Source organism: Oikopleura dioica, chromosome XSR, assembly GCF_907165135.1.
Source record: "Oikopleura dioica chromosome XSR, OKI2018_I68_1.0, whole genome shotgun sequence".
In the NCBI taxonomy this organism is placed as follows: domain Eukaryota; kingdom Metazoa; phylum Chordata; class Appendicularia; order Copelata; family Oikopleuridae; genus Oikopleura; species Oikopleura dioica.
The window spans coordinates 6,634,247-6,660,556 of NC_137294.1; the positions used below are offsets into that span (position 1 = coordinate 6,634,247).

General features: G+C 41.8%; 9 protein-coding genes and 2 long non-coding RNA genes across 11 annotated transcripts; 6 read left to right on the forward strand and 5 right to left on the reverse strand.

Moving 5' to 3' along the window:
• Positions 1-1,356: 1,356 nt before the first annotated feature.
• Positions 1,357-2,103, forward strand: LOC145707313 (uncharacterized). Its single transcript, XM_081784827.1, has 4 exons — positions 1,357-1,457; positions 1,664-1,717; positions 1,828-1,927; positions 1,974-2,103. The coding sequence occupies exons 1-4, from the start codon at positions 1,393-1,395 to the stop codon at positions 2,064-2,066; spliced, it is 312 nt and encodes a 103-aa protein (XP_081640953.1). The 5' UTR covers positions 1,357-1,392; the 3' UTR covers positions 2,067-2,103.
• A 34-nt stretch (positions 2,104-2,137) lies between these two features.
• LOC145707310 (uncharacterized) lies at positions 2,138-3,432 on the reverse strand. The gene is made up of 5 exons (XM_081784824.1): positions 3,140-3,432; positions 2,877-3,092; positions 2,667-2,833; positions 2,516-2,625; positions 2,138-2,471 (listed from the first exon to the last, which is right to left on the reverse strand). Exons 1-5 carry the CDS (start codon positions 3,299-3,301, stop codon positions 2,236-2,238), a joined length of 891 nt encoding a protein of 296 aa, XP_081640950.1. The 5' UTR covers positions 3,302-3,432; the 3' UTR covers positions 2,138-2,235.
• Positions 3,421-6,370, reverse strand: LOC145707311 (uncharacterized). The gene is made up of 5 exons (XM_081784825.1): positions 5,992-6,370; positions 5,423-5,531; positions 4,902-5,039; positions 4,191-4,307; positions 3,421-3,913 (listed from the first exon to the last, which is right to left on the reverse strand). Exons 2-5 carry the CDS (start codon positions 5,489-5,491, stop codon positions 3,491-3,493), a joined length of 747 nt encoding a protein of 248 aa, XP_081640951.1. The 5' UTR covers positions 5,492-5,531; positions 5,992-6,370; the 3' UTR covers positions 3,421-3,490.
• A 511-nt stretch (positions 6,371-6,881) lies between these two features.
• Positions 6,882-8,694, reverse strand: LOC145707312 (uncharacterized). Its single transcript, XM_081784826.1, has 5 exons — positions 8,542-8,694; positions 8,425-8,500; positions 7,639-7,849; positions 7,256-7,483; positions 6,882-7,183 (listed from the first exon to the last, which is right to left on the reverse strand). Exons 1-5 carry the CDS (start codon positions 8,580-8,582, stop codon positions 7,140-7,142), a joined length of 600 nt encoding a protein of 199 aa, XP_081640952.1. The 5' UTR covers positions 8,583-8,694; the 3' UTR covers positions 6,882-7,139.
• Positions 8,695-10,337: 1,643 nt separating this feature from the next.
• LOC145709027 (uncharacterized) lies at positions 10,338-11,232 on the forward strand. Its single transcript, XM_081786715.1, has 5 exons — positions 10,338-10,481; positions 10,526-10,691; positions 10,735-10,800; positions 11,029-11,126; positions 11,191-11,232. The coding sequence occupies exons 1-5, from the start codon at positions 10,356-10,358 to the stop codon at positions 11,230-11,232; spliced, it is 498 nt and encodes a 165-aa protein (XP_081642841.1). The 5' UTR covers positions 10,338-10,355.
• Positions 11,027-12,836, forward strand: LOC145709028 (uncharacterized). The gene is made up of 4 exons (XR_014134872.1): positions 11,027-11,126; positions 11,191-11,521; positions 11,570-11,723; positions 12,778-12,836. It is a non-coding gene; the product is annotated as an uncharacterized LOC145709028 (long non-coding RNA).
• A 64-nt stretch (positions 12,837-12,900) lies between these two features.
• Positions 12,901-14,076, forward strand: LOC145709029 (uncharacterized). The gene is made up of 3 exons (XM_081786716.1): positions 12,901-13,686; positions 13,732-13,931; positions 13,973-14,076. The coding sequence occupies exons 1-3, from the start codon at positions 13,466-13,468 to the stop codon at positions 14,074-14,076; spliced, it is 525 nt and encodes a 174-aa protein (XP_081642842.1). The 5' UTR covers positions 12,901-13,465.
• Positions 14,077-14,108: 32 nt separating this feature from the next.
• Positions 14,109-14,749, forward strand: LOC145710391 (uncharacterized). Its single transcript, XR_014135038.1, has 2 exons — positions 14,109-14,539; positions 14,586-14,749. It is a non-coding gene; the product is annotated as an uncharacterized LOC145710391 (long non-coding RNA).
• On the reverse strand, positions 14,736-16,283 carry LOC145710390 (actin, muscle-type). The gene is made up of 2 exons (XM_081788135.1): positions 16,156-16,283; positions 14,736-16,081 (listed from the first exon to the last, which is right to left on the reverse strand). The coding sequence occupies exons 1-2, from the start codon at positions 16,211-16,213 to the stop codon at positions 14,991-14,993; spliced, it is 1,149 nt and encodes a 382-aa protein (XP_081644261.1). The 5' UTR covers positions 16,214-16,283; the 3' UTR covers positions 14,736-14,990.
• Positions 16,284-17,606: 1,323 nt separating this feature from the next.
• LOC145710244 (uncharacterized) lies at positions 17,607-18,588 on the forward strand. Its single transcript, XM_081787963.1, has 2 exons — positions 17,607-18,087; positions 18,167-18,588. Exons 1-2 carry the CDS (start codon positions 17,671-17,673, stop codon positions 18,488-18,490), a joined length of 741 nt encoding a protein of 246 aa, XP_081644089.1. The 5' UTR covers positions 17,607-17,670; the 3' UTR covers positions 18,491-18,588.
• A 2-nt stretch (positions 18,589-18,590) lies between these two features.
• Positions 18,591-26,206, reverse strand: LOC145710245 (endoribonuclease Dicer-like). Its single transcript, XM_081787964.1, is given in 15 exon segments — positions 18,591-18,778; positions 18,820-19,086; positions 19,134-19,400; positions 19,439-19,606; positions 19,654-19,884; positions 19,924-20,489; positions 20,492-22,120; positions 22,193-22,908; positions 23,130-23,602; positions 23,646-23,868; positions 23,915-25,479; positions 25,523-25,653; positions 25,697-25,798; positions 25,850-26,011; positions 26,056-26,206. Coding segments are annotated over 15 exon segments (6,666 nt in total). The 5' UTR covers positions 26,204-26,206; the 3' UTR covers positions 18,591-18,760.
• Between the last annotated feature and the right edge of the window lie 104 nt (positions 26,207-26,310).

Consider the following 26,310-nt stretch of genomic DNA (forward strand, 5'->3'; position numbering starts at 1 on the left):
CGTTGTTGGTCGTGTTTGAATGCGATTCTTGCCTCTTCTTCTTCGTCTGGAGCATATTTTTTGCTCATTTTGGTTTCAAGAAGACGCTCAAACTGCAGAATCCTCTCCCCTTGCTCACGAATCGATTTTTGAAATGCTGATCATATTTTATGAAATCGCGTGCATAAAAAATAAACCTGGTCCTTGGACGTGTTCGCAGAGTTGCTTCATGTTGCCCCATGACGCTCGTGCCCAGACGATAGGATACTATGCAATCATTGATATTCGTATCAATTTAGATTGAATGATTGTTACTTACTTGATTGAGAAACAGATCCGTCGCATTCCCGGTGAGACAGATCAAGGCAAACCAAACGATGTGTTCAAACTTTTTGAGCTTCTTGGTGATCTTCATCTAAATACAGAATATTCCAGTCTGAAAAACTCGTTTGGAAGATTATCTTTTCTTTAGTGAAAAAGGTGTAACAGTCATAAAACTATCTCTAGTATAAGTCTCTGTCTTGCTACTAGGGTAAATTTCTGGGAAAAATCTGGAAAATTCGCAGCGCGGGGCCCCAAAAAGGGAACACCGCGCGGAAAAGGGAAAAAGTCACTGCTGGCACCTGGGAGTCATCTCTCATTGCGGCCAAATTTTCAACCCATCGAATCAGCGGCGGAAAACTGACGACGCCATCGGATGATATCCATTAGGAGAAGAGGAAACCATTCATTAGATGGAATTTTCGATAGTGACAAAATCGAAATCGCGACAGCGAGCAATTGATACTAGCGGAAATCATGACTTGAATAAGATGCAATCATAAAGCTATTATCATAAGTTCCTGAATCGGCGACGATTGCGATCTATTCAGGCGTTGAAAGCTCCGACTTCTCAATCGGAAACGTCGTTCGTGACCAGAAACTCATTTGGAATCGCTGCAGACATTTATCCTTTGTCTCCATATTATGTGGACCATATATGGAATTTGTGAAATTTCAAGTCAATTGAAATCTGCCTCCTTGATTGAAAGGCAACCCGACGGAAAACGCGGCCCTTCTAGGATAAAATTACTTAAACGGAAAGCATAGAACCCAGTGCTCCAAGATAAATCTCATTTTAAAAACGTAAAGAATAAATTATAACAATCTTCCTAATCGGACTTTTGGAAACGATTTCCAGCAACTATTGGTTCCGTTCAAAAACCCATGCTTACTGGATTGAAGCCTATTTTTCAAAAATTTGGGCCCGTAAAAAATATAGCTTTTAGATAGTCTGAGTCAATAATGAAATGGTTTTGCAAATTTCATCACTACCGATAGACATGCGAGCTGCTCGATTTATAGATCCTCAGAGCAATTCTCACGGCTACTCGCAAAAGAGACGCTAAAGAATCCAGTCGAGAGTTCGGGAAAATGGAGAGACCACAGAATCGACAAAGCGAAAGTTCAAATGAAGCTGCAAACTCACCATCGAATCGGTTAGAATTATGTGTAATCGCTAATAAGTAGTCAAATTGATGCACTAAAATTACCAATAAAAAGAATGATCGTCTGATAATCAGACTCTGATTACTCTTCAATCGACGGCCTTTCCGAAATTTATCTATCATAAGCGTAAACTTGTTTTCATGGCGAGTTAAAATATATAGAAACATTATTTTAATTCCAACAGACTGTATTTTAGACCAGACAACGATCAGCTTTACTGGGCGAAGATTTTCGGCGGAGCTGCGCCTAGGCAAAGTTCAAACATTCTCGTTCATATTCTCAGCTATTTTTCTTATCGCAGCTCAAATAAAAGTTTACGAAAGTTTGGCAAGATGACATTTGAAATGAACTTGGTATGAGCCACTCAAACAGTGGGCGAAAGAAGAGTATGAAGCGCGCAGATGAATTATCCCGCTCGGAGAAAAGGAAAGATTCGCTCACTTCTAATGACGTCGATGCGGTAAAATTGAGAAGCATCAATTCATTACTTTTTCTTTCGATTTCAGCATACCAAGTGGCTTCTCTTACAAAATATCCAGAATCAAGGTGGATTCATCGAAAAAAGTGCTCAGCAGAATCCACACAGCAGCAAGACATGAATCAGAATTGTACAATCCAACATTAAAACAAACTCATTCAAAAATATTTCTTTTCGCAATCAAATTCACTGTATTTTTCAATTGCAGGGTCTCGAATGAAGTAATATTATAAACAGATTGTTTTCAGTGCTTGACAACATTTTTAATTTCTTTAAAGAAAAAATTTGAATCAGTTCTCCATGATTTCGATTTTGAGAGGCTCAGGTTCTGTCCACGATGGTGAGTGATTGCTTGAAATCGTTCGCTGTGAGTTGATGTCATCGGAGATTGACTGAGATGAATTCGTCCCGTGCTCGTGCATTGTTTCTTCCGACCTGACGCTATTGCTCATGCTCAAGTCATTCGAAGAGGAGCAGCCTGGAGAATCAGCAGTCGGTATTTGCAGCATAGTTGGAAACGACAGGCCTGAATTGTCAGATGTGAGAAAGGAAACAATCTAAGCTAGTCACCATTTTCCAGCGAGGGCAGCGAAGGAGTTGAAGAATGTTTCGAACGCTTGGAATCTTTAGGCTGCACTATTCCGTGGCGATTTGACATATGCGACTTGAGGTACTCGTTCCTAGACGAACAGTTATTTCTACGCAAGAATTATCTGCTTACCGTGTGGCGGAGTAGTTGCAAAGAGCGCATTTGAATTTGCGTGCCTGCTCTGGAAAATGTAGAGCTTGATGACGAACGAGCTCAGCCTTTCTTCGATATTTTCGAACGTCGCCAAACATAGGACAAAAGTCACACGTATACTGGAAATTGTTCCAATCTGAGTCTCGCTAAAAATAAGTTAGATTTTAGATTACTTTCTTCAAATCATACTTTGCTCCATCTGCGAGCAGGAACACGTGTACAGAGTCGCCCGTCAGGAAGCTGAGCTTGCTCGGAACTTATTCGTCGATTGTAAACACTTGGCCTGTTGTCGTAGGATCGCTGGACGAGTGTCGGCTGGCTCGCAGGTTGAGGACTTGCTCCTGTAGATGGCTGGCTAGGTTGAGTTCCTCCAAAGCCCCTGTTCAGCCGCTGTGATAGTGCGAGCTATCCAAGTTAAATGTTATTTTTTTTTATTTTTATTGGGCTTTTACCTGTGATAGAACAAACTCTTGCAAATTTTGGCGAATGAGAAGGCGTCTCAGAAGTGCGTCTTGATTCTGCACATCAATCAATGGCTGTGATGGGTCAAGGAAACTTTGTTTGTGATTGAACATTTTATGAAAGTCAGTTTGGTAAGCGAACATCTCAATCATTCTGGAACAGGGACACTTTTTAAAGAGCGCGTCTTTGTCATGTTGATGGCGCTGTTCCTGTCGCTCTATACATTATTTTGAAAAAAAATTCCACATACCTATAATTTTCCCCTGTCAGGTTATAAGTCAATGACGTCTCTACTCAGTTTTACTCATAAAATGAATGGAAACCCGGGTCAAGTATTGAAACTATTTGAACGAAGTATTAGGATGTAAACAGAAATAATATCTAATCACTTTCCTCCCAGAGCTATTTTCAGAGGCGGTTTCAATTTCCTCTATTGCCATGGACGAAGGCGACTCAGTCGTCTGACAAGAGTCATCCTCTATATTCACATCCTTCGCGTCTTCCTTGATTTCAATGTTCTCTTTGCTTTCCTCTGGTTTTGACTCTTCTTTTATCTTTCGGGACTCTTCTATAGCTTTAATCACAAGTTGAGCTGTTTCTCTTTTTGGAGGAGGGAGTAATTCTAATAGATCTTCTCCAGAAATGCCTTCGCTGCATTTGTCTTTCAGTGAAACTTCAGATTGGAGTAGAAGCTCCATTGCGTGCCTGAGCTCTTCAAGGTCATTACATTTGCTATCTTCAGAAAGAAGATAGTGGAAAGGTGTCTAAAATAAAATTATTAGGATTATCATACATATAAAAATCAACCATTTTATAAAAATTATTGATTTATACGAGTAGACTGGTTACTGTTCATTTTAGCTATTGATTTAAATTGAAAGAATTCAGAAAATGAGAAATATAATATTATCCTCGATAGGAAAACCTTATTGATTTTTTGAGGATAAAATTATAGTTTTGAAAATTATTTAGCCCCCGTCTAACTCCTCCGAGGAAAGCCCCTTTTGTTTCTTGGGTCTACTAGACTCTATCAAAGATTACCTGGTTCCGATTATTCTTAACATTAATATTGGCGTTCAATCCTTTCAGACAGGCAAGAGCAGACCCCGGAGTCAAACTTCGACAAGCAAAGAAAACAGGTGGTGATCCGGTTCCATCCTTAAAATAATCGAAATACAATTAAGAGGACATTTACTAAGAATTGACTGTTTTGGTTGGGGAAAAGTTACGATCTTCTCGAGGCTCGTTCAAGATGCAAGGAGGATAAATGTGTAATTAAGCATTCCTTTGGGCACACTAGGTGCTGTAAGGTGCTGGCTAGGCTAGTGCTTTTGGCCGTGGTGAAATAAACGGACGCGAAATGTGTGCATTGTGTTGCCTAGGCTTTTGTTTGATCGTAGTTACAAGGTACAAAGCCCGAGTCCCGGCTCAATCATTAACCTTAACTGCGAAGGGCTTCCTTTCACTGTGCGTATTTGCGCAAAAACAATCGCGCAAAGTCAATTTCAGGTGTGCCAGCTCGCGCCCCTCAACCTGTGCCTATTGCTTAAATTTCATCGATATTCCTTTCCGGATTGATTGGAGGCTGAGACCTATCGCTGCCTAGCAGCTAGAACTTTTTCCGTAATCAGTGGAAATATCCATCTATAGATGAGCCTACAAAAAAATCGGGGAAAGGGAGCGTTGGAACTCCTGTGCTGGTTTTAAAATTCTTAATCGAAGATTCCATGATAAAAAGCGATCTAAACTCACCTCCGCCGGAAGGTTAAAATCAGCTGCGTTCAAACCCAAAAGGATTGCCACAGCGTTGATGACTTCTTTTGGACAAACGGCAGCCATACCATGGACAACTGCTAGCCCTGCGTCGTTGAGTTCGTTGATAGACGCACGCTAAAGTTAAATTATGTGAATACGTTTGATAAGTTGCATAGGAATATTCAAGTTTACTGTTTAGAATAGTGTATAGTATGCTCTGTATAATCATAATTATGAGAATTTGGTATAAGAAATGATGTAAACTCGAGTCAATTTTTCTGGAAAATATTTGGGATTGAAGCAGGAGCCTTCCGCTTTTGAGTTTCCAGTGTGATTTTCATTCGATTCGAGAATCTGGGTTCAGGATTTCCTAAGCTTTCTATACATGAAATAGGAGGACTGAAGTCAAACAAAGATGGAGTATGATATTCCCGTCTTTCTCTTTTGTCAAAATACCTGCATCGATAAAACTTCTCTATTATTTTAGAGGGCTTGAAATAACAATCCCTAGGGCTCACCTGAACATGTTTAGAAACGCTGACAACATCCCCACAGCAGACAGCATGGAAAAGCTCCGGTTGAGCCATCTCCAGTTATTTCTTTAGCTTCTTCGGCAACGGAGTTTATCTGCAAAAGAAAAACTTAAACGTAAAGTAGTGAGTGTCGCCCCTTTTTTCTTTAATTTTTTCATGGCCGTAAACTTAAATAGGTTAAGCTAAGCCAAGGACGAATTTCATTCGGAGGCACGGACCGTGAACCAGGATTTAATCACGACCGTTATTCACACTCGCGGACGCACGCGAAAAACTAACACTAAGGTTGCGTATTTACGAACAAGTATTACCAACAAGAGCTAAGCAAGCCGCTTCAAATGCATACCTGTTTTGATCAGATCTATTAAGATCAAAAAAACCTCCAAAAATCATTATTTTCTGAAAGAATTATCTGACTGACGTTTCATAAAAAGGGAAAATTTATTTGACAAAACGTTTAATCACTTATTCAAACACCTAGTAGATCTTCTTTTTTAGTAAATTTTGGAATTCGACTTGAAGTTAAAAATGGCCGAAAATGTTAAGCAACTTACAATGGAGAAGGTTAATCTCTTAGTTTTGTTCCTGGCAGAAATATTCCTTAAAAAAAGACGTTTTAAGCGTTCTCGGCCGTGTTTTTGCCTCGAGCGTGTGAATTGGACGTCTCTTTGACTTGGCCGGTTCTAGTTTTTCGTAATAATGGTCTCGGTTGACATTGACTAAACTAAAGCCTGAATCGCCCTGGGCGAGTGCGGTCGCTCCTGGCCTAGGTGGCACAGGGTTAATATTTGCAGGTTTTGCGTTACCTACGAAAGGCGGCCCACCACACTACACCACACTTGACTTTTCGTAAAAAATTACGAACCTGCTTGGGCACACGCTGCCTAGACCCTTTTATTTGATATGGTACTCAGCCAGCAAGGCAAGTTTAGGCACACGGGCCACAAAACAAGCGCAACGCCAGAATTTGAAACTGAGAACACAAAATAATAATTGCCGAGACCTACGTCAAAATTAAATGTGTGCTCAATGCCATGATCATGCGACTGCATTCTCGCTTGACTATCAATTCACGAGCAACCATAAAATCAACATACGAGAAGACTAAAACCTTTTACTTATCCGGAAGCAGTTCTCTCTTACATTTTTGTCTGCAACAGTGACAGACGTCCAATCTGGATGCCTTTGATAGCTAGTCGTCATCACATTCCTTGGGACGATACTCTGCTAATGCTAATCGAACTAGACTGATAAATGAATCGTCCCTCAAATTGAGTACAAGCTTTTGCTAAATTTTGGAATAAAATGCCCTATTCGAATATTCTTTCAAAAGGTCGTTTTTACACCTGAGAACGGTTTCTATTGTTTCTATTCGTTATGAGAATTGAAAATAGTATTGGAGAACGGAGCAATTGGAATCAAGGAAGAGAAAGCATATTTTTGGTTGTGATTTTATTTTTTTTGCTATAAAATTATAGGACACCTAATATAATAGTTTATCGATAATGTGAGTGTTTGATAATTATGATGACAGAAATAAATTCTTAGTAAAATTTGTACAGTAATCACAGTCAAAACATGTGTGAAGCAGAGAATTTAAATATTGATGTTAATTAATTGAGCACACGGAATAATGTGACTATGACAGGGGCCGATTATCTTTACTGGTTTGGATAAATGAAAAAAGCCAGTGGATCTCTCCTCAAAGAGTAGGGGAAGCATTAGGGACGACAGCGTCATCGTTTTCTAAATATTAATTGCGGAACTGTTCTTTTTCCTTGATCAGTATTGTTCACTGAGTCAACACATTATTCCTACCTGCTCCAGAGGCAAGAGAATCGCTTTCTGAGGGCTGACCAGGCTGGCCGAGAGCTTCCGGTGCAGACATGGAACTTGGTCCTTGGGGCACGCCGCCGCCGGCACCCATAGCTCCTACGTCAGATGGAGCCAGAGTAGGCACTATTCCCGCCGACTGAGTTGGAGCTGGTCCGAAACCTTGGCCATTCATCGCACCTTGGATTGCTTCTTTGTTATCCTGGTAATTATCTGAATAATTCTGTTAAGCGAAAAGCACGACACTTTGATCATCTGCGAACTCATGAATAGCTTATTGAATTGAAATGTCGGAATAATTGATTTGATTAATAAATAATCGATAATCAGGCAACTATCTGACAATGGAAAAGAAAGAGTGTACTTACACACTGCAACCCCAATGACGATCAATGCTACGATTCCTAGAGCGATCATGTATTTCATATTCTCAAGCCAGAATTTATTCTTTAGCTTCGCCGCCTGCGTCTCGAATTGACTTGCTCCCTGGTGTAACGCGTCCGCACGATCGTCCATCATTGAAATTTTGGCGTCCCGCTCGAGTACTGCTTCCACGTTTGTCCTCATTATATCCACCACCTAAAAGATATTCCATAAAAAGCTTTTCATTAATTAGGAGTTAATCCTTAATGACTTATGATATTTACTACGTTTTCTTGGAAAATAATGAGATTTTTATGTTATCAATGAGGAAATGATTGCTTGATTGGCGACATAACACCTTGACGAATCGGTAGAAGCTAGTAGCTAGCAAGCTATAAAGATGTTTCCTTCATTAGCCTTATGGCGCTGTATCGACCAGCGATCGATTGCATCGCGCTTTATGCAGTCTCTCCTTCTCTTTCTCTTTTGCGCTTACTCTTCTGAGAAGAGTGCACTCTCCTGCTCTTTCCTTGCTCACTCTGTCTTTAAGCACGTACTGCTCTTAGCTCGGTTACACCTTCAATTTTACGATAACAAATGTTTATAAACTCTGCAAATAATTTTGTAAGACGAGAAAGATTTCTTCGAAGCAATAAAAACGAGATTCTGGGAGTAATAATATTTCCTTCGTTCATTTTCTTGTTCTATTCTACTCAATATAAGATCGGATTACATTTTCTTAATTTTATATCTTTTCTATGTTGATCTTGTTAGAACATCAAAGTGCTTACCTCGTCGACTTGTGCTTTGGTTGCCTGCATTTTTCTACTTGAACTCGGCGCTTGATTTGCATTGGTGCCATATGAGCTGAAGGAGACTTTAGTTGCATAACGCAAAGACAAACCCACGGTTGGTTCTCCTCGCCTTGGGAGAGAGGTTGATCCGACATATTTTTTTCGTGGGAAGAAGAAGGCCAGATGAGTCAAAGTCGTTGCAATTGAGGTTACTTATCTCTCTCTATGTTTGCCTCTCTCTCTCTCTCTTTCTGATACAAGATACAGTGCTCGGCAGCGCGGGGAGAGTGCCCAAAGACACACTCCCTCGTCTTCGGAAAGGAGGACTCTTCAGCGCCACCAATTGATCATCGATATTTCATTCCCGGTAGAAATGAGAAATCAACTTACACGCACACGCGCATATGCCCGCAGCTGACCGAAATGCAAAAAAAAACAGGCGGTACTCTGCAACTTAACCGCTTATTGTCATTAAAAGATTGTTACTAACAGGACGTTATATATCAAGTATATTAACGTCCCGAAAAGAGATGGGTAGGTGCTGAAATCACACGCGTGGAACTATTGATAAATGATATTCAGATGAGCCAGAGGTAGCGCTTTTCGTCAGTTCGTATATTTAGCCTTATTACGTTCCGTTACTTAGCTACTTTTGGAAAGGGGCGACGAGACCTCAAATGTCACTTTCTTTCAAGATGAACATTTTTAATTGCGAAGATGAAATGATCAGATATAAACATTATGAAAAATAGTAAAAAGAATTCTTTTAGTTTTTAAAATTTAAACAATTTCGTATGCTTTCTAAGGTTTACTACAAGAAATTAGAAGATGAAGTCGAAGGAGTTACTTTCTAGACATTCCAGAGTCAGATATTTAACAGATACGAAGCCTGCATTTGCTGAGGAAGTTATTGGGTAGAATTAAGTTCACATTACAGGTTACTTCGAAAATGGGTGAGCAGTTGCCACGTGCCGTGTCACCGAGTTGTAAAACTTCGCAATTTTACTTTCAAGTTGCCCCTGCGGCCAGGGGCAGCTGCCTCCAGCTGATTGACGAGGGGATGAACTACTACCTTTAAAAGAAGCGAATGGCCTACTCACTCCCTTCAGGCCAGTCATAGCATTTTAATTAGCATCATCAGCAAGTAAATTTTCTAAAGAGAGTCAAGAGAAGCTAGTTATGACACAGCCACAAAATTGGCTTGTTGGGATGATCAAATTCAAGCACCCTTTTGAACTTGACCTTTTGTCGCAAAGTTCAGTTTTTTAACAAGATTCCGTTCATCCTCACAACAGTATCGAATGTTTCAAAATCCGGGCGAAACCCGACAAGATAGAAAATTCAAAGTGAAACCAGTAAGCAAAAGTCTCGACGAGAAACTTGGATTCTTCAAACAGACAATCGAGGAGCAGCGGCGCAGGGAACTTGCAGTCACACCCAATAGAGAACGTAAAAATGCGGCCAGGTAATTGTGTATGGAATGTTTAAAATGAGCGGAAGCAGCACAAATGCTCCTTTTATCACTTAGCTGTGGATCGAAAAGGACCGCGCGAGTATGATTGACTTTGCTAAGTTCTTCCATGTTTTCTAATCCACCAGAAAATGGAATTCTTTATTCACCACTTGTCTTCAAAGCGAAATTCTTTTTTCGGAGAATTTTTAAAAAGTTAGCAGCTTAATAATGTACACGTTAGAAATACGTTTACCACCTGTTAGAAGCTTATCACAACGAGTCATTTATGTACTATGTAGTCACGTGTGTAATAAACTCTTCTAGAGCGCTATCGACGGACTTTGGACAACGCGCAACAAATTCTACCCACTTTACTCATGGTACAAGGACTCAAATGGTCATTCCCAAGTTGGATAATCTGAGGCAATTATCTGAAGTTGTAAGACGAAGTTAACTCCGATTAAGATCAACGAAAATGAGTCCCATCAGTCAAACGCTGAGGAACAGTGCTCATGACTCCTGGAATTCGGAAAACGAAGGTAATATCTCTCCGCCTGAGCGACGAGAAGTCCGACGTAATAGAACTCGTAGAGGCTGCCAGGTAACTGCTTTCGTTTCAGAGGAGAAAGCAATAACTGTTTGCAGAAAACATTTGTCATAACTCGACAATCAAATGAAGGAGATATTTTTGACATCGAAGACGTCCTCACACCGAAGAATACAAGAGCTACCGTTGAACGCGAAGTCGTAACTCCGAGATGCAGATCAAAAAGTCGCGAGCGGCGAATTTCTAGTGCCAAACTCTATAATGGTAGGGCCACGGATTTTGTTTGAGATTTTAATGTTTTTTTTAGATGCGAAGCAAGCGAGTTCGCATGAGAAGGAGACAGAGCTTACGAAGAAAGTTTCTTCCCCAAAAGGTGATTCGATGAAAAAAAATAGAGTCGTAGTTTTCCGTTCATAATACTCCACCCTCCGTAAATGATCGAGCTGCAGATGTTCGACGCGTTTCCATCACGTGACGAACGACTCGCGCATCAAATACTCTCATTTACGTCAAGATAAGAAATTGTCAGATTATACTCATACTCGATTTCCATTCCATCTTGGAAGTCGGCGTTACATTAAGTTAATCTTTTGCTGTCTAGTCACTGGCGAAAGTAACAAGAAAAAGCGAGACGCTTCCAAGACAACGCTTGCTGAAAGCTTTAAGAACTCTATTAAAGCGCAACTAGCTTCTCTGAAGGTTAGCAGATTGAATAGGACTTTTGCGATATTCCGAAGAATGAATGATTAAAGTATGTTTCTAGTCACGAGCATCGCAGAGTCGTCCGAAGATGAAAGGTCGCTAACTCGAAACGACATTTTCAAAAATATTGAAACCCATTTTCTTAACAAAAATTAATAAACTCCAAGGTGAAAATACCCCTTTCAAGGCAGCGCAGCTACTTGCGTTCCGAAAAAAATATTTCGAGCCGAGAGGGCTTTATAAATCCTCACATGGCCGGGCGCAGGTCACTTTTTCAGAAAACTTCATTCTGAATCAAAGAGAAATCGCCTTTTTTGGAATAAAGCTCGACGATCAAAATGGAAGGAAATGATGATTTCTTGGGAGATATGCCGTCGATGCCCGACATGGAGGTAAGATACAGATTACAGAGCGGGCTACGGGTAGTTAGTTCTTTTCAGAACTTCAACATGGAGAGTTTCGATATGAATATGGACTTCAATATGGACGACTTTCCAGAGATGCCTTCGTTCAACGACAGTTTCAACTTGGAAGACTTCGAAGGAGGCGACATGACCGCTGATCTTCAGAATTTCGAGGACATGAATTCAGATGGTAAGTCCAAAAACTGCCCATAAAAATAATGCGTATAAGAGTCTGAGGCAGGGCTGGTAAATTCGCGTCCTAAAATCTGTCGAAAATTTTTAGTGCACTAAAATTAGTGCGCGAATTTATTTTGTCGAGACTTTAGTGACTTTCGCGTCTCTTTCGCGTGTGTCTCGAAAAGTGTCGAAAATAAGGGCTGCTGATTGGCCCGCCAATGAGCGCGGGCTCTTTAATTCTAAAGAATACGTAAGTTTGAGAATATCAAACTTCGCTTATATTAGAAATTCAAAAAGTTTGGTTTCAATCAAGTGGATTGGGTAATTAAGGGCGTGAATTTTAATATGAAGTCAAAAAAGACTTTGTCAATTCATTTGTTAATTTTCTTTATAAATATAAAGTAACAAATATAGCCTATATTATATAGGGAAAAATACAATTCAACTTTTGTTTGCAACTCTTTTTGTGCTGGATTTGAATGATAAGCTTAGACTTTTAGCCTAAGATAAGCTTTCTTAGGGAGGTCTTCTCCCTAATTTTTTTTATTGAAGGGCCATCCGCAGCTTGTTATTCCTGCTTTTTCCCTTTCTTGTCAATCTTCTTCTTGTCATTGTTTGACTAATTTCAGTGTCCTCAAAAGTCTGCAGCTGGAGGAGCCTTGTGCGAATTGTTGATATAATTCTATATTTAAAAAATCAAATTTATTCTATAATTCAGAAGGGAGATCTTCTCCCAAGTTCATGCTTACCTTGTAATTCAGAAAGCAGATTTCCTCCCAATACATTTTACTCAAAAAACTTACATTGCTATATGATAGAAACTCGGTGTTCCAAGCCTTTGTCAAGCCCCTTAAATTAAAAAAATCAAGGAACTGGGCTGAGACGGCCCGAAGGGCTGTCAAGCCCATTAAATTAAAAAATCAAGGAAGTAAGCGTGAATTTAGGAGGAGACCTCCCTTCTAAATTATCAAATAAATATGATTCTATGAATAAAGATACTGAATAGAGATACTGAGAAGAGCTCTTAAGACCACGAAAATAGAACGTATCAGTCAAGGCTGCTCTAGCTTCAGAGACTGTTGAGGAGAAGTTGTCGGACAACGACAAGAAGAAGGGCAAAAAATGAAGAAAAGCAGGAAGATCCAGCTGCTGATGGCCCTGCGATAAAAAAATTAGGGAGAGGACCTCCCTAGGCTAGGGACCCTAGCAAAGCTTATCTTACCTCATCATTTAACTCGACAAAAAGAATTTCCAACAAAAGTTGACTTTTATTCTTTTCAACTTATTTGTTACTAAATAAGTAATTTCTTTAAAATTAAATTGTGTCATATTTACGATGCATTGATTTTTATATATCTAGCAGTTTCAGTTTGAAGAAATTCTTCCCTGATCAAAATCGTCTTCCATGAAACTATCATCCGGGAAGAGCCTATTGGATGATGAAAAAGAGCCTCTTTTTTCGCGTCTTTAGTGCTAATCAGCTCTCGAAAAGTCACTAATTTCCCCAAGAGGAAAAATTAGTGTCATTTTAGTGCACTAAAGGCGCGAAAGACGCGAAAATGTCTCCAAAAAAAAATTAGTGCGCTAATTTTTTTTTCTTCGAGAGAAAATAGTGCGCTAATTTACCAGCCCTGGTCTGAGGGTGAAACAGGATTTGAAGAAGAGGATGTTTCGCAGGAAGGCGCTTCCCAAGAGGAGGATGAAGAAATTCATGATGAAGAAAATTTCGAGAGCGAAGATGCGAGCGATGAATCCATGACCCCTCAAGAGTACGACAACGATGAGAACGGAGGCGAGGGAGACGGAGAGAATAATTGTGCATCGAGTGGAAAATTTCCGGAAGACTCGGACGAACTCGACAAGGAGTTAATCAAAAAGAATGAGGAGTTACTCCTTGCTCAATCTCGAAGAAAGAAATCTGGCATCGATCTTCTTCCATTGCGTGATCCAGAGAGCACCGACTCATCCCAAGAAACGTAAGATTTCTACGGAAGAAATACTCTAATTTAAGGTATTTTTAGAATGATGAGACCACGAAAGTCAAACCTCAAGAAAGGAAAAGCAGAAAATAAGACACGGAAAAGTGTGGAGTTCGCAACCCCGATTGAAAAAGTGTCGCGGATCGAGTCCCGAAAGTCCGTGGGCAGCAAGAAGAAATATGATCGAAGACTCGTAGACGAGGAGGATGAGCCATTCGTCAAGGAAATTAAGGAGTTTCTGAGTATGTCGGAAATGTTTTTAAGCTCTAACTATAATATTTAGACAAGCCGCGATCGCAAAGCAACCTTGATGTTTTGCGCCATCGACGAGTTCAACAAGGCATGGCTTTTTCAGATGCATTCATAACATCCCAATCTACTATATAATTCTTGTCTCCGAAAAAAAGCCTTGAAAGGAATGATTGAAAATTTCCATTCTAAAGCATCAAGACTTGACACAAAAAAGATGGTTGCAAACACTTCTAAAAAAACAGAAGTTCGAAAAACGATGATCAACTTGGGAAAAACTCAAGGAAAGGATATCTCTTCGCTTTTGTTTTATAAACAAAAATAAAGATAAAAGGGATATCCTTAAGAAGGAGAGACAGTGGCTAAAGTCGCCGGGCTCGAACCTTTTCAGAATAAGGCGAAAGCATCAGTCCGAAAACTTGAACAGCGGTGGGAAAATGAGAATGAAAATTTCGATCATCTTCGAAAGCAACTGCCCAGCGCTATGACCGTTCGTCAGAGCCAAGTTTCGCTGAGGATTTCTGTCGCTGGCAAAAATCTGATTCTTGAGCAGATGCGAGAAGCATGGATCAAGAAGAGAGAGGATCACCAACGAAGAAAGGTAAGGCAAGTTATAATCAGTATTATTTTTAAATCTGCATTTTTAGTTGAAAGTCAGGGAGCAGATCAAATCAGCCATGACGATGCTCAAACAACTCGGAGCGAAGAACTGAAGAAGAGACAATGTTTCTGCCTCACTTTCCTTTTTGATCTCCTAGATGAATTCCATTTTTTATTCCAATTAATAAACAATTGTACTCTTTATGGGTTTTTTAAATCTAGATTTATTTAATTTTGATAATATTACTAGACAGTCAAGTCGACTTATAAAGTCGGAAGAAAGTAAGAAAGGAAAAGATAGATAGAAAAGAAAATAGTAGTAGAGAGAAGAATATGATAGAGGTTTAAAAGATATACAAAAGCTTTGTGAGGAAAAGACATAAGAGATAGAAAGAGAAAGTATATAAGAGAAACAGAATGTGTAAAAGTGGAATTAGAGACGTGCACTTTCCTTAGAAGCACTTTCGGTGGACAATGGAAGGACCTGCTTCGTCGTATTCGGCCTTGGTGATCCACATGGCCTGGAAGGTAGAGAGGGAGGCAAGGATGGAACCACCAATCCATACGGAGTACTTTCGCTCTGGAGGAGCGATGATCTTGATCTTCATAGTGGATGGAGCGAGGGCGGTGATTTCCTTCTGCATTCGATCAGCAATACCGGGGTACATAGTGGTGCCGCCAGATAGGACGTTGTTGGCGTAGAGATCCTTTCGGATATCAATGTCGCACTTCATGATAGAGTTGTAGGTAGTCTCGTGGACACCAGCAGATTCCATACCAATGAAAGATGGCTGGAAAAGGGTCTCTGGACATCGGAATCGTTCGTTACCAATAGTGATGACCTGACCATCGGGAAGCTCGTAGGACTTCTCGAGGGAGGAGGAGGAAGCAGCGGTGGCCATTTCCTGTTCGAAGTCGAGGGCGACATAGCAAAGTTTCTCCTTGATGTCTCGAACGATTTCTCGCTCGGCGGTGGTGACGAAGGAGTAACCTCGCTCAGTAAGGATCTTCATAAGGTAGTCAGTAAGATCTCGCCCGGCAAGATCGAGTCGCATGATAGCATGAGGAAGGGCGTAACCTTCGTAGACGGGGACATTATGGGAAACACCATCACCAGCGTCGAGGACAATACCGGTGGTTCGACCAGAAGCGTAGAGGGAGAGGACGGCCTGGATGCAGACGTACATTGCAGGGACGTTAAAGGTCTCGAACATGATCTGGGTCATCTTTTCTCGATTAGCCTTGGGGTTCAAGGGTGCTTCCGTGAGGAGGGTGGGGTGCTCCTCTGGGGCAACTCGCAGTTCGTTGTAGAAGGTGTGGTGCCAGATCTTCTCCATATCGTCCCAGTTGGTGATGATACCGTGCTCGATGGGGTATTTGAGGGTAAGGATACCTCGCTTGGACTGAGCCTCGTCACCGACGTAAGAGTCCTTGGAGCCCATACCGACCATAACACCCTGATGTCGGGGTCGACCGACGATGGATGGATAGACAGCTCGGGGAGCATCGTCACCAGCGAAACCAGCCTTGACGAGACCAGATCCTTAAGATCAATTTTAGTCTAGTTTTCATCTATATTTTTGAGTATATCTCAGAAGTAGGTCTCTAGTTGCTTACCGTTATCGCAAACGAGCGCGGTCTGCTCCTCTTCTTCCTCGGAATCGTGCATCATCATTTTTGCAAATTTTTTTGAAAAAACTTGAAAGTTTAAAGTTTATATTCAGCAAATCGAAGCTGGATGATCGTTTTTCCTAGAAGATGCATTTAAATACAATCAAGGTGTGAACTCTTTGGCATCACCATATAAGGTCATCTGTTTCAACATGCCTAATAGCGGCACAGCGTCAGCCTAGAATAACTTATCACTTCAAACGATATTTCCGAAAAAGGCAACTGACACTTAGCAGAAAATAATCGGGAGAACCTTTCAAAAATGATTAATAAGGATCATATAGCACCATTTCAAATTCAAATTGAAAGTCTGTGTCATTTTTAATAAAAGGCTTGAAAATTGGTCAAAATTTTATCTCGCTTAGCTTGTTAAAATTTAACATGGTGGTGGCGTCATCATGGGCCTGTTTGAGGTTGTCTGGAGAATCGATTAGGAACGTTCGGAGTGTGGACGCGACTTTTCTATAATCGACATTTTGGCGAGTAAAGAAGCTCCTGAAAAGTTCATGAATCAGTTCTTCCACTTGATCTTTCAGCGAGAATGCCAGATATCTGAGTAAGACGAGCTTCTGCGAATTAGTGCCATCGACATTTATCAAGGCACCAACCAGGAGGGAATCGATTTGATCCGTTTGTTCATCGTTGCGATTTGAGTGAATCGAACTTGTTGAAAGCCATTATAATTTATATTTATATAACAAAAATTATCGCGATTTCAGAATGTGCTCGATATTTTATCCTACCTAATTTTGTATTACTTCTAAAAATCACGCTTCTTCTGAAAAGAGACACACGTCGCAAGTTGCGAATTGATTCGTCGTCAAAATCACCAAGCGGTTTGGGCTATGCAACTGGACAACCCGCTGTCAATGACCTTTACCTTGTTAGTTTCTAATCGAGGCTCGGGAATCGGTGACATTCCAATGCAACCTCTGACATCATCGAATTGCTTCTTTATTCCTATGCTCGTTCTATAATTTGAAGAACTGTTTTGTGTCCATAATTTGTAGTAAAGATCATATTATTCAATCAATTTTTATTAACAATGCAAGTTTAACGATAAACCAGTATCAGATGAAGAAATTAAATTGAGACAATACTGAAGCTTAGTATTTTTTAAGGGTTCGAGCGTGATAAAGGTCATAAAAATAATTCAGCGTTTCTAACTGTTTGATAGATATCCTAGTTTATTATAATTAAAGTGAAATCAGCACAATACAGAGAAAAATGTAACAAATGGTTTAGTCGAATCTAATGCAGACGTGACGGGATGATGAATTTCTAACTTTCCTTGCAGTTTTTGTCCGCCACCACCACTATCCGGCGCCGCCAGAGAGCCATGCAAATTTCAATCTCTCCCGTGCGAATAAAAAGCTGAAGCATAGCTGCAAATACCATAGACACTTCTTCTCGACTCGAATTAAGAGACGAGATAGCAGAGAACATCAACCTTCGATCACTATGAAACTTTTTGCTTTGTTTACCGTTGCTCTTGCCCAGGAAGGTGCTCCGGGCGATGGATCCCGAGCTATGTCTCTCGATAAGAAGATCAGCAACGCTAAAGTCAAGTGTAACTACTACATGGAGAAGGCTCTCGTTTGCAACCCACCAAGCTCGAAGATCTCCAAGTACAATCATCGAATCGAGAAGGTCCTCCTCGATGCCAAGTTCCACCTTGAGAGTGGAAAATGCGACAAGAATGCACCAGTACCAGGCCCTTATTCACGAAAACGACGACAGGCCGGAGACGACCTTTTCTCCGCGGATGAAGAGTTCACTGCTCTCGAGCAAGAGATTGAACAATTCGGCGGAAAGGGAAAATACGGATCCATGGCCAACCCAGATCAACTCGAGAGACTCAAGGGTGTCTGCGAAAAGGTAGGGCCGATTGATTAGTGAATAGTATCATGATCTAATGCGTTTTGTTCGATAACGGAAATCTTATGAAATATTGTAGTTCGCTAACGCTTCTTTGGCTGACGATTCTCTCGCTGATTGCCCTAAACTCGGAGCCTGGCAGAAACGAATGGCTCACTTGCTCCTTGATTTGGACAGAATGGAGGCTGTTTGTGTGAAACAAGAGAGTGCCGCAACTGGCGGTGGAAGCTACCCTACTCAGCCACCAACCACTGAGGATCCATATGCCATGGAGACAACCACTGCTCTCTATACTGATGGCTACCCAACCACTACAAGCTACTACCCGACAACAACCACCACTACCACCACCAAGTACGTGGGCAACAAAAATAAGAACAAGAAAAACAAAAAGAAGAACTAATTCATCTACCCTGCAAAAAATGTATGAAACAATCAAATAATAGCGATAATGTTCATCAAAGATATTGCTTAATAAATGCCAATCATCTAACACAGTGAAACTCAGTTTTGTAATTTATTGTGTATTCAAAATATCCTTATGTCAGTTTGAACTTTTAAAAGGTGAAGATAAATGAGGGAAAATAGTTAAAAATAAGTGAATATAATCGAAAGGAGGTAAAACTTCTTCCTTGTCTGGTAAAAGTTAGCAGGCAGTTATTTGTCATTGCATCTAGTCATCAATTCCATCCTAAAAAGTGTTCAGGTCACTAATTATTTTGGCTAGTTTACCTCTAATTCGGCATCTCTCTTTTTCAGATAATTCAGCGCAGCTCTAGCAGCGGAAGCCTTTGCAGCTTTATGATTTCTACCGGCCCCGGCAAACCTTCCCTTATTGTTTGCGATATGTACAGTCACTCGATACTTTCCATCAGCACGTTTTTCAGGTGCCGAGAACTTGGCCGTTTCCGGTTCGAGTTCGAGCAATTCACGGATCGGTGATCGTGGCGGGTTGATGGAGTACTTGTCGATGTACTTTTGCAACATCGGCCGGTATACCTTGATGGAATTCAATAAAAATGCGTTCTTTTATTTTCTTCGCTTACCCCCCAGACGGCGTCAAGACTCATTCCAGAGTCGAGGTAAATTGCGCCGGCAACAGACTCGTAAATGTCACCCAACACTTTTGGAACCTCGATGTCTTCTGAATCTTCCGACTCTTCTCCTTCATCGGCTTCTTCCTCTAATCTTATTTTTTTAAGATGTGCTTCCATTCCTTCTACATCTTCTCGTGACTCGCAGTAGAGGACATAGTCACGGATAACGTTGTGTAGATCCGGAGTCAGTGCATACAAGAATTTGTGGTACGTAAACTGAGGATATATTAAACAGAGGATTTAGCGATTTTTACCTTGACGGCAAGGGCAGCGAAAATATTATTGTTGACTAAAGCAGCTCGAAGATCCGTGAGTTCTCCAGGACTAAACCTCCTTGTTGGATGATCGAAAAGATGTCTGGTGATCAAGAAGTCGAGAACTGCGTCACCAAGAAATTCAAGTCGTTGGTAGCAGTTAGTCACCTTCAGTATGTTTAAAAGCTGTCTAGACTCTAGAAAAGAGAATATACCTGGTTGTATTGATAACTGGCATGCGTGAGGGATTGGAGAAGGTATCCCTTATTTTTGAAAGTGTAGCCGATTTTCTTCTCGAAAAGGTGGTAATTCTTTGTTAGCTTTTCGAGAGCCTGCAGCCTCTGCATTTTTTCCAATTGTGTGCAAGTTTTCAGATGAAAAGGTTCAATCGGCGGCGCAAGGGTGAGAAAAGGAGGTAGTGGTTTTCCTGTTTCGGGTTCGCAGCACTAACTTTGTTAAACTATGTATATAAAAAATAATTTTACCGATGAGGGAAGTACGATGAGTCCCATATGACATAGGAATTGTTGTGTTGCTGGTATTCCAGTCGCTTTCAAGTACGCGCCAATAAGAGCCTCCATGCAATCTGCTATGGATTTATCAGTTAGATATTGCTCGGAGTAGTGATTGTAAATAAGAGGTTCTTCGGTGTTGATAGGTCTTCCTTTGGTATCAAGTGGTTTCCAGACAGAAATGTCGAATTCATCGCCTGGAATCTGTTTTTTGCGGTCAAGGAAGCTCATAAGTTGATTTGATGAGCCGCGCAACATCTCATCGACCATAGTGATGTCTTCGCCGTCAAAATCGTCGGCTGATTCAGTACTGCTCTGCTCTTCTTCTAAGTCTCGCGGACGTTCACCTTCGCATTTTTCGAACTCGAAATCGTTCTCATCGTCAGACTCATCGCTTTCTTCCAACGCGGCTTGATCTTTATTGAAATAGCCTGGCGGTAACCAATTTCCGCCTGTGTCGTTTTGCATGAACTGCTCGGCTACCATGCGGCCAGGGATGTCGTTGTAGACACCCAAGCGAAAGAGATTGCGGTTGGAAACTTTTTCGATCGAAGGAATGAAAGCTGACCTTCGTGTTGATGTTCATATTTACAATAAAGATAGCAGGTGACAGCGTACTTGAGGAAGCAATCACCAAGCATTTCTAACCGCTCAAGATTAAAACCGTCGGAAGATTTGGATAGAGTCAGCGTTTGGAGAATTTGATCCGGGGTGGGGCCTACATCTTCCACATTGTGCAGACCAATTGTTTTTGGAACTTCAAGAAGAGGAATATCGTCGTCCGTCTCCTCGATAACTGTAGGTTGCTCGAGCAATTGCAAGATCTGGTTTTCAATTGTAGTTTCTGCTTGCTCGTCATGCACAATTTCTTCAATTTCGTCAAGGGTGTTGATCTCCCTTGAATCGATTTCCTTCTGCTTCTGCTCGAGCTGAGTATCGCTAAGAACTTTGGTGTCAAAGTTTGGCGGCAAGGGTGGACCAAACTTTTCATCTGAAAGCTCTCTTTTGATTACCGGCGCTTGCAAAAACACATAGTCTCCGTCTTCAACGAAACCACTTTCTTCAACTTCCTTATTTTCGGTGGGATTCTCTGCCGGGTTTTCCGTGGGATTTTCTGTCGGGTTTTCCGTGGTATTTGCTATGGAATCACCGACTTCATCAGGCAATTCAAGGGTGCCTTCTAACTCGGTGAAAACAGGCGTGCGAGCTCCGATTTTCTGATTACAGCCGTTCTGGAGCAAGTATGTCGACAGTTCAGTGTTTCTTTCGATTGCAGTAAAGGGAAATTCGAGATGCGTTGTTTCCACCTCGATCTCATCTTCTTCCCATTGCTTCTGATCGTAATACGGGTAGTTTTTAGGCAATGTAGGTTGTTTACAGAACGGCTCTGAGTTAGGAATATCTTTGGGGTCCTCCCAGTCGAGTTGTAGATGAGGGAAGGACATACCAATAGGAGGAATGATTAGACCAACTTTAGTTTGTCGGGAGATTCGCCTTCGCAAGTCTTCAGCTGCGAGTAGACACGAGACGCGATGAAGAATGGATGGAAGACAGACTGCTTTCCGCCAGAGTGATGCCGGCACTGGGTGAACATCGAGAATCTCAGGTATAAGGTATTGACGATTCGCCTTATCTTCGTACTTCTGACGCTTCTTTTCGAGAGCTGACGCGGGTAACGCGCGTCCTTTCTGAGTAACGAAACGGGGCGTCAGAAGATTTAATCGACAATCAGTGTGGTCCACGTCGAGAAGTGGTTGACGCTCGTTCGTCAGAACCAGAGACCAGCGTTGCATGTAGTACTGACGGAAGCTTTCGTAATCATCAGCAGGAAATGCTGAATCAGGATCCATGTCGTATTGAATCTCAGCCACGTAGAATCGATTTTGAGTTGGCGCGTCGTGTCTTCGGTAACTGCAAATAACCACAGAATCTTGATATTCATTCTTAGAGAAGATAAAGGGATCATCTTCGGAGTAAATGTTCACACGCCTTTCTGCATCAGCGGCTTCTGATGCGAGAACGCGGCCGGCGATAGACTCAGTCAAGTAGTCCCAGTCGATTTGCCAGTCGAGTCCGCTTGTGCAATCCATCGGAGCAATCAAATAAGGACAGGGAGATTTGTCTGGGTTGAATTGCACGACTCCACCGGGTCGCTCGATTCTGATAACGTCTTTGTCGAGTTTTTAAATGTATGTATTAGAATTATTTAGAAACTACGTAATAAAGGAGGGTTGAACTCTGCCTTGGATGATGTATTGATGGAAAGACTTTATTACCTCCAGCTGGATAGCAGAGAAGCAAACTTGTTGATAGATTGGTTCTAAATAGACTCCTTCTTCTCCGGACCGGTCAAATATTGAAAAGCCCGGAATCGTGTGTGGAATAGGCTTAGAAGTGATGATCGCGAAGGACTGAGAACTATCTTCAGGACGATGAAGTTTGCGTCCACGATAGTTATACTTGTCTGCAAGTCCCTGGCGGTAAAACATCGAAATGCGGTAGACATAGCACTCTCCTTCCGGAACAGGAAGGGCACTGTCACCTTGGCCAACTTTCGGTTTCGCCCGCAAGCATCTTGGAATATGTCGTGGGTACTTCTGTCGCCTCTTTGGGCCGCCTTCTTGGCCAGGTGGAGGCTTTCTTTTTCGATTGAGAGGATTTGGGAAGGGATCGATCTCAAACTTGTACTTTTCAATTTCTTTGCCGGTGTGGAAAAGAAAATCATCGAGTTCGCCAACAATACGGAGCTTCGTACACGCTACAAAGGCCGCCGAACGCTTAGACAACTCAGCAGTTTCTTGAGGATGTCCGATGACGATACCTCTGAGGTGGGAATTGTTAGGAAGAACGAGAGAAGTTTGGAATTTTCCGTCGGCCAGTTGAAGCGTCTTGCGTAATACTGACAACTGAGTGAAACTGTCACAAGGCAGTCTTTAGGAGAGATCCGATATTTATTTTCTAATAATACTTCTAAGTTTCGAATAACAATGATCAAAAAATGCTCGACATAGAGCATTTACTCGAACATAAACAAATTGACCTCTTTCCTGTTGCAGTATTTGTTTAGTAGACTCAGTGAATTTTGCATGGTGATTTTGATTTGAGGACGAGTTTTTCGGCGCCATCCTTCTGGATGGATCAGATTCTCAGGTTCATCCTCTGGTTCCAAGTAGTCGGGCTCGACAGCACCGATTTCTTCTTTCCGATAATCCTTCGGCATATCCTCAAATATATGACTCACATCAAGGTCCAAACAGAGCTCTGCGGGGCCAGCTTCTTCAGCCAATGAAGATCTGTGCTTCAGGTATTCTTCAAGTGTCTTGAACTCTTCGAGCAGTTTGCAGAATCGCAGTTTTTCGTCTTTGTTAATCAAAATCCCATAGAGCGCGTCATTTTGCTGCGATAATAGTCGCTTCCCACCGTCATAGCGCAGATATGAGCCAGGTGGGTCAAATCGAAGGACAAGATTGCACTTTGGAATATCGAAATGGCGATGTTTTTCGTTCTCTGTCTCTGCTTGCGCGATAAGAATGTTTGCCTCCCGTGTTCGAAATTTATGGAGCGCTTCTTCTTGCTTTTTTTTCTCTTCTGCGAGATCTTCATCGTCGTTTTGAACGTTTGGATTGTCGATCTTTGCCAATTGGCATAGAGCCTTAATTTCAATTGAAGAAAATCAAGATCATTTCGGCAAGTACCTGACAGGAAACGTGGCATAAGTCAGGGTCAGCCCTCGCAGCGTCTTTCATGATCTTGCCTAAGTACTTCGCGACAGGTCTTTCGTTAACGAGAACACATCCCCAAAGACGGTTAGTGAAAGGTGTGGGACCAGGGCTATCATCTGAACCGGCATCATCTTGATCGTTACACTGATCATTGTGCCAACTAACATAGTTGGCGTCGTCGCGATCGTTGTATTGGCTTGAAGCTTGAGTTTTTTTCCAGATTACCAAATTAAGATCATTACCTGTCCGGGTTTCGCTGCTTGACCTCTGGCTTGTATTCACGGAGAACATCCATCAGGCGAGCGACCTTTGTAGTGACGAAATCTCGGGAGAAGCCAGAAACGCGCATGGTTTCGTCGCAGAGGACGTAGACTTTGCGCAGCGCAGTCATGAGAAGCTCGAGACCGATGATGTGATTGTAACGAGTTTCTTGCTTTGTGCGCCGCTGTAGGTAACGGATGTTTGTCTGATAGAAACGATAAAGCGCCCATGGGCCTAACTGTTCAAGCAAAAGCTTCGCTTCTGTGAGAAATGCGATCGGTATGGCCATCGGATCATTGTCATAATCGCGTTCGTCCTCTTCGGCGACGTAAGTTGAGCAATCACTGTCCTCCGAAGAATCACTTGAAGAATCAGAAACTGATTCAGGATACTCAATCACTTCATGAGTTAGTTGCATATTGAGTGTTGTGTACTCCTTCGAAGATACTTCGTCCAGTTGGAGATTATACTGTCTGGCCTGTTCTTCTACGTACTCTCGCTCGGCAGTTTCGATTGCTTCCAGCTCACTTTCGGTGTATTCAGTTCCTTCGAATTCGCGTTCAACGGTCTCCCTATCGCCGTAGTCGGGAGTTACATAGGTCGTCAAGGATGAAGTAGAGGCTTCAGCGTCTTCATCGAATTTCGTCTCCATCGCATTTTGCCGCCGCTGAGCCGCGGAAAGTTTAACTCTTTCGATTATCTCTTGATGTTTCCTTCTATAGTATGCTTCTTCGTCAGTCATGCGCTCTTCAACGCTGCTTTCGGAATCTTGGACTGCCGACATATTTTGATGAAGCTGAGCTTGCGGGATCGATTCAGAATCTGATTCTAGACCAGGGATAGGGAACATTGGAATAACGTGATTTTCGTTTGCAATTAAGGGACTTGGTCCTGCTAGTGACAACCCCTCCATCTCTGTGGTAGGAACAGTCGCTTCTTGAGATGAAGAGTCATCAATATATTCAGGTTCTGTTTCAGGCGGATCCGGACTAGTAATGTCCCCTTCGCGCTCGGTGGTGCTGATTGAACGGTAACTACTTGCAAGAGAATCTGAGACACCAGTATCTGACTCAACAAGAGTATCAGCTTCGTTACTAGTAGCACTGCTCGTGTCAGCCTCACGCTTAGCGTAAAATTCATCGACGCTCAAAGTACTTTGACTGATATCATTGACATGATGCTCTGGAGGATATTCGTCGCTGTCGCTACTGTCATTGCCACTTTGGTCGTCTACGCCCCCCATGTCATAAAGGCATTCTTCTTCATCGTCGCCAGTATAGTCTGTCACTACCATGCTGTTAAAGTTGGAGCAGGAGAGTAGAAACATTAGAGGCCCCTGTATTGCACTTTCGAGCTCCATTTTCAAATCAGAGTTGAAGTGGTCGCAAACGATCACTTTTTCGTCAAAAACGCCAGAAACGCTGAACTCGCCAGAAGTCTCGACTTTGCAGCCAGAGCTAGTTTCCAGTTCGTAAATCTGCTTCTTTAGTTGGTCAGCTGAGCGAGTGTTTTTCAAGATATGGGAAGTAAGCCCAAGTGTATGAGGCTTGAGCACAATTATCCTTTGAGTGACTGATTGTTGAAACTACCTTGTCTATATTGAGATTATCGCAAAAAGCGTCTACTTGATCAAGAAGACCGTGATGTGATCGGGATTCGAAATTGTCGAGAATGAGAAGCCCGCATTGTGGCAGTGTGAGATTCGTCTGTTCTGGGCATACTACAGGATACATTGAAAGCTTAACTTAATACGAGGGACTTACTTTGTGAGCTGCGAATGAAATCGAAGAGTTTTTTGACGGTTTTGGGCAGTGTGAGGATAACTTTCGTCGTCGAGAAGTCTATCATGGCAAATTCTTGTGTGTCTGAAGAAGAGCATGTTACGCTACCGTGAGTTAACCGGGTCGACGACTTGCCTAATACAATATCAACTCCGCTTATTGAAGTCGAAACAGTGAAGGTCTGTCTGTACGAATCTAACTCGTCCACAGCTGTAGAAACGATAATGGCGATTTTGCCATCTAGCCGGCCGCGTAGAAACATCTCGGTCGTAACTTTCGTTATCAAAAACGACTTTTCTGAAAGAGTTCTTGAAAGCAGATTTGTTGAAATGGTCCATTACCATTCTCCGAGTTTGTGCAAATCACTCGGTTCCCTAGGATCGCTTTCTCAAGCATGTCGACAAGAAAAGCCTTGGGCGAGAAATCTTGCGCCCCACCACCACCATCTCCCCAAGGCACATACATCCGAGGTCCGACCTGCTTGTACATTCTGAAAGAATAAACAAATAAATATATCATATAATCTAATAGTTTAAAAGTCGATCTTCTTCGATAAATTTCTCTCGCTATTATTCCGGAAATTTGGCGTAGCAGCT